Source organism: Alligator sinensis, unplaced genomic scaffold (genome assembly GCF_000455745.1).
Source record: "Alligator sinensis unplaced genomic scaffold, ASM45574v1 scaffold883_1, whole genome shotgun sequence".
NCBI lineage: Eukaryota > Metazoa > Chordata > Crocodylia > Alligatoridae > Alligator > Alligator sinensis.
The window spans coordinates 2,463,954-2,469,248 of record NW_005842009.1 but is presented as its reverse complement, the minus strand read 5'-3'; the positions used below and the strand labels follow the sequence as shown (position 1 = coordinate 2,469,248).

The 5,295-nt window shown below is 51.1% G+C and overlaps 1 protein-coding gene across 5 annotated transcripts in view; it reads right to left on the bottom strand.

Annotated features, from left to right (window-relative positions):
• Positions 1-336: 336 nt before the first annotated feature.
• The window catches only part of TMEM200B (transmembrane protein 200B), a 16,802-nt gene continuing 11,843 nt past the window's right edge, over positions 337-5,295 (bottom strand). For 3 of the 5 annotated variants that reach the window (XM_025201966.1, XM_025201969.1, XM_025201967.1), the window contains one exon: positions 337-2,198. In XM_025201966.1, the coding sequence (XP_025057751.1) occupies positions 817-2,198 (1,382 nt within the window). In that variant the 3' untranslated portion in view covers positions 337-816. Of the gene's footprint in view, positions 3,153-5,241; positions 5,257-5,295 lie in introns of those variants that run through there. The other 2 variants (XM_006021892.3, XM_025201968.1) reach the window with 2 other exon arrangements.

Here is a 5,295-nt window from a genome sequence, read left to right as displayed (position 1 = left end):
CACCCTCCTCCCCCCATTACTTTCCCCTGATTTCTCAAGGGACAAATTCAGCGCTGATGTAAGCAAACGCCACTGTGAAACTCGATGGGGTCCCAACGAGACAGCAGAAACACAACCTGTGCTTCCTCAGATTAAGCAGATCACAATGGCAGCGGCTGAGCAGCAGCAGCGACACCCCAGAGATCTTCCACAGAACCGTCTTCTGCCAGGGCTGCTCAGACAATGCAAACACATCAACGGGAAAAGGCACTTTCAGGAGGGGACATCAGCAGAAACCAGCCACAAAACATCCCCAAACACTGACCAGGTAAAATTACCAACTCAACATCTTGGGGGTAATAAGATAACATTTAATGACCTTGTTAGGCTCGGCAAGCCCCTGGCCAGCTAGCCTCCTAGCAGCATGGGGAAGCAGCCCGAGCCTCGCCACAGCCCTGCCAAGTGACTGTAAGAAAGGATGCCGCTGGAGTTGTGCACCAGGGATCCCCACCCCGCCTTCCCTTTTTACTGGAGTTTTCATTCAGTTTTCAAGCAAGGATTCCCTGATAAAACACGCAGGTAGAGGGACTTCTAAAGCAAGGCCAGGACCATCCATGGAGAAATTGGTCAATACAGCAGCACTCTGGAGAGGAGAGAAAAATCCCTTTCCTAAGGAGCAGCAGGCCTGTGCTGCAGCTAGGCTGCTGGCAAGCTGGCCGCCCAGTCACCATTGTGATGTCCACTTAAAAAACAAGTGTCCTCACCGGCCCCAGAAGTGACACAGTAAAAAAAGGGACAGGAAGGTTTAATGAACATGTCACCAGTCTGCTGCTGGGGTCACACTTCAGTACCCAGCTCTGTGCCCACCTGCCAAGAGCTTGGCCTGGGCTCATCCCTGCTCTGCTGCTCTGTTTGCTCCAACAACCGATCTGAGGACTCGCCTGTGCTTTCCAGTTTGGCATAGCCTACAAGGCTGATCTGGTCAAGTCGAGGCCAACTCCTGTTCTTCCGGTCTTTGATTGGCGCCACGAGCAGCACTCCAGGCCTGCCAAGGTCCAGGGACTTGGAGTGACCGGGGTTATGGAGCTGTACGTCTGAAGTGAACTCTTTCTTAGTGCATTTGGGGGGCAGGAGCTCCTCACTGGGTGGGACAGGGGGAAGCCCAATGTCCATATTGACCACCACGTGGCTGCTCTGGAGATCATTTTTGGGAGACACACTGCTGTCACTAGGCAAGGGTGTCCACAAGTGCCTCAGCACCTCAGCAGGTGCCTCAGCTGGACTGCCCTCCCCTTCCTCCCCTGCCCCCCGAGCCACAGCCTGTTTCTTCGAGAGGCAGTTGTTTAGCTTGATGACGGGAAGCGGCAGCGTGTTGACAGCTGAGGAAATTACCGACTCAGCCCCATAAGCAAAGGAAAGATTGAGGTTCCCTTCCATGGAGTTGCCCAAACCCGAGTGGATGCTCAGGAGGGAGATGGCAGGCGAATGGCCCTTGTGATGGAGCAGCTGGGCCGTCGTCTGGAGCTTGTTAGGTCCATAGCAGTCGGCCCATTTGTTCCCAGGGCTGGAACAGGATTGGAACCCGCTAGAGGAGAGATCCACCTCGTAGCAGCCCTCCACGCACTCCGCGTTGGCCTTGAGGATGGGCAGGCTAGTCCTCCGCTGGAAGTACCTCTCCTCTGGGCTTGCCACCTGGGGGAGGCCCAGGGTCATGGCATAGAGGCCCTTCTGCATCAGCAGGCGAGTCTCCATGTCCCTGTTCTCGTACAGCATGGTGTTGGCGCAGATGAAAATGAACAGGCCAATACCCATGATGACAGGGCCAATGAGCTTCAGCTTCTCAGTAGAGGAGAGGTGGCGCGAGTGGGCAGGTGCCTTCACTTCCCTCCTGATGCTCCCCGTGCTGCTGGAGTTCCTTGAGCTGGCCCCAGATCCTGCTACAGATGTGCTCCGGTGAGGCCAGTAACCCACAACAGCAATTGTCATGCCAACCAGGACCACGGAGATGCCCACAATCACAAAGGCCCCTGAGGGTGAGCGCATCCGCAGCTGCGCCTTCACAGTCAGCTCCGGCGGAGGTTTGCGCCGCCTCCTGCGGCCATGCCGCCGGGAAGGAGGGGCAGGTCCCGGCGGCTTGTTCTCCAGAGTGTCCTGGCTCTTCATGGCTCCCGCGGCTTCAGCACTCCCGGCCGTCATTGCACTCCCGTTGTTGGGTCTTTCTACAGGGTCAGGAGGGAAAAAAAAATAGATGAACAGAAGAAATCACTAGCAGGCAGTGGAGGAGCAGGGCTCACATCCCACATACACCTAGGAGCACTGGGCCTCTGATGGAAAAAAGGGAGACAACACAGTACCAGTGGGGAGGAAAATGGGGCCTGGCTGAGATTAGCTCACATTCAGACTTTTTACCTTCCTCTGTCTTTCTCTCCTAAGTTTTCCTGTAGTCATTTCTCTTACTCTCACTCAGGAGCTGGACGGTGGCTGACCTGCCAGGGTGGGTCTTTCAAACCCAGGGGCCCAATCCACACCCACAAAATAGTGAGATGACACCTAATGATTTACTTCTTTATTGGTCCTGTTCCTCCAGGCACCTAAATGTTGAAGACTCCAGTGTGTTACCTGCTATCCTGACACAGGACAAGACGACAGCCCCTCTCCCAAAGGGCTCTGGAAAGGACTATGGGTACACGTGCCTCTCTGTACTTGTGTAAATGGCTTTCTGTACAAGTGAAGCACGTGCACACACACTTTTTTGACAGGAGAGATGCAGCCACGTTTAACCAGTCATATTGAGGGCAGCGTTAGCACTAGAGCCAGGTCAATTTTTGCCTAAGGAAGGAAACGGGATTTCATTTTGTCCTGTTCAGGATGTCAAAGGACATTACAAACACTAAGCAATTTAGCCTTCATCAGTGGCACCTATAATTATTCCACCTGATTTGTCAGCTAGGAAAACTGAGGCACGGAGAAAGAAGCAACTGGTCTGAAAGCCTTGCAGTTGAGTTTGTATGGATCAAAACTTAGCTTTCCCAACTCCCAGCCTTCATGCCTTGCCAGCAACCCTCTTCCTCTGGGCGGCCTGGAAAATGACTTTGCTGGGGTGGGGTTGGAAAAGCCTCATCAAAACAGCAGAGGGTCTTGGGAGCTGCAGGGTCACCCATTTGCTCTGTTTGCTATCAAAACAAGGATTTAAAAGATAATGATCAGCATTATCATTAGGAACTGCTGCTGAGCTGGGTGTCTGTTCATTAGGCCATGAGATTTCATAAATCACGAGCAACTATCACTAATTCAAGAGGTGCTGCGTCCCACACTCAGCAGGCTGCTCTAGCACAGATGCCGGAAGCAGGGCACAACCCGGCCCCTGTTCCCCTGCAGGTTCACGGGGCTGGCGGTGCAGTTTGTCAAAGGAAGCTGCTGCATCGTGAAAGACGCAAAGGGAGTAGCGTGGTGCAGCGAGGCAGGGGTCTGCGTGCGGAGACGTTTAGCCAACCCTCGTAATTAACTCTGTGTGAGGGCGTCACGCGCCAGATCAGTGGGCGAGAGGAAAATCTCTTTTCTAATTAAAGAGACATTGTCAGGAGGAGGCTTGGGGATCACTCCAGCTGAGAGAAGGTTAAGAGTCTGTTTCACCGAGCTCTGGATCTGCTGTTTACGCCTCGATCGTTGCTCAGCCCGGGGAATGAAACCAGCCTAGCTGGCTTCCCTTCTGTCACACACTGCAGTGTTTTCTGGTGGTCCTGAATTAGCTCCTAGTGTTTTTTTGGGGGGGGTTCAATGCAAATTCCTACACTGAAGGAGCGTGATGATCTCAAAATCCCTGTTTCCAGGAATTTGTGCCTCTTGCATAACAAAAATACCTTCCCAGGTACATATTACTCAGCAGTTTGTTACATACAAAGCAGCAGAGCCCGTTTTCTAGGTCAGTTATAGAGCTGGCTGAACGAGCTGACCAGGCCTTAGCAGTTACCCATATCGACTTGAAAGAGTTGTTGTGGGGCCTGGGAGTATGCTGCTGTGTTAGCAAATAGGCACCAGCTGAGCTGCAGAGGCTCATGTTTTTGCCAGAAGCAACCAAAGCAAACCCCCAAGCAATCAAAAAAGGCATTTTCCACATTAAAAAAGCAGAGGAACATTTTTTACCCCCCATGTCATGGATCAAAAGCATGGTACAGCTTACCAGCCCTTGACCAATGAGCAACACGGGTTGACTCTAGGTAGGTTTGTGTTCATCCGCCGCATGGAGAACTGTTGGTTAGGCACCGTGGCAGCAAACACTTGGAGGACCAAGCTGGCACATGGCTGTGCTCTTGTTGACCGGGTTGGGATGCTACGTTTTTGTGGCTTGCAAAGAACCCCTTCACTGTGCCAATGTAACGGACTTGGCGAAGCCTCTTTCCTCCCTTCTCTAGCTGTCTTGGGGCATCCCAGAGCACACTGTCCCACCGCCTGCAATTCTGGGCATGCTTGATGTCTTGCTGAGGCAGGATGGGAAAGCTGCCCAGAATTTCCCACAATGCATCAATACAAACACACAGCATGGGAGGTGTGGATGTGCCATGGCTGAAAGGCAGAAAAAACTGCAGCGTGGACATGCTCCAAGTTGTGTTACATGAATGAGGTTAAAGTGACTGTGCTTCTAAATCACAACTTTAGGTCTAAAGCCAGAAAGTAAAATTGATACACCACATGCAGGGAAGAAAGGCAACCCATTTAATTCCGCTGAATGAAGCGCAGAGCCAGCAAACAGCATAACCAGTAGAAAGGAAATTAAATGCAAGGATTCTTCCAGCTTTAATCATCTTAAGGTGCTATTAGTATCACAAGGAAGGAATTAAATACACAAGTTTCATGATGACAGTGTGTTCCTGGTACAGGGCTGTCAAGCTTGACAATTTGAACAAGCGAGATTTAGAAGGAGAAAAAAAATCCACAGCCCACTGATAAGTGAGATTTTAAATGTGCATTTGAAACACACTGTTAAATCTTTTATTGCAAGAACAGGCACTATAAACACAGTCACCTCAGGCTATGGAGTCAGTCCCAAAATGAGTGAGATTTTCTCCCTCCAAACCTGCTACTGGGTGAAGTTACCCAGTGTTTTAAATCTTCCCTAATGCATCCCAAAGATTATAGTTCCTTTTCCTCCATGACCCTTTATTTATATTACATTGTCTTCAGCCCTCAATGGACAGCAACTACCCTTACAATCTTAGTAGGGATGTGAAAGGTTAATCGTTTAAATGATAAGCACAGTCATACCTGTAATGTGGGTAACGTGCAATCCAGTGGGGCAGGGAAGTGGTGTGGTGACTC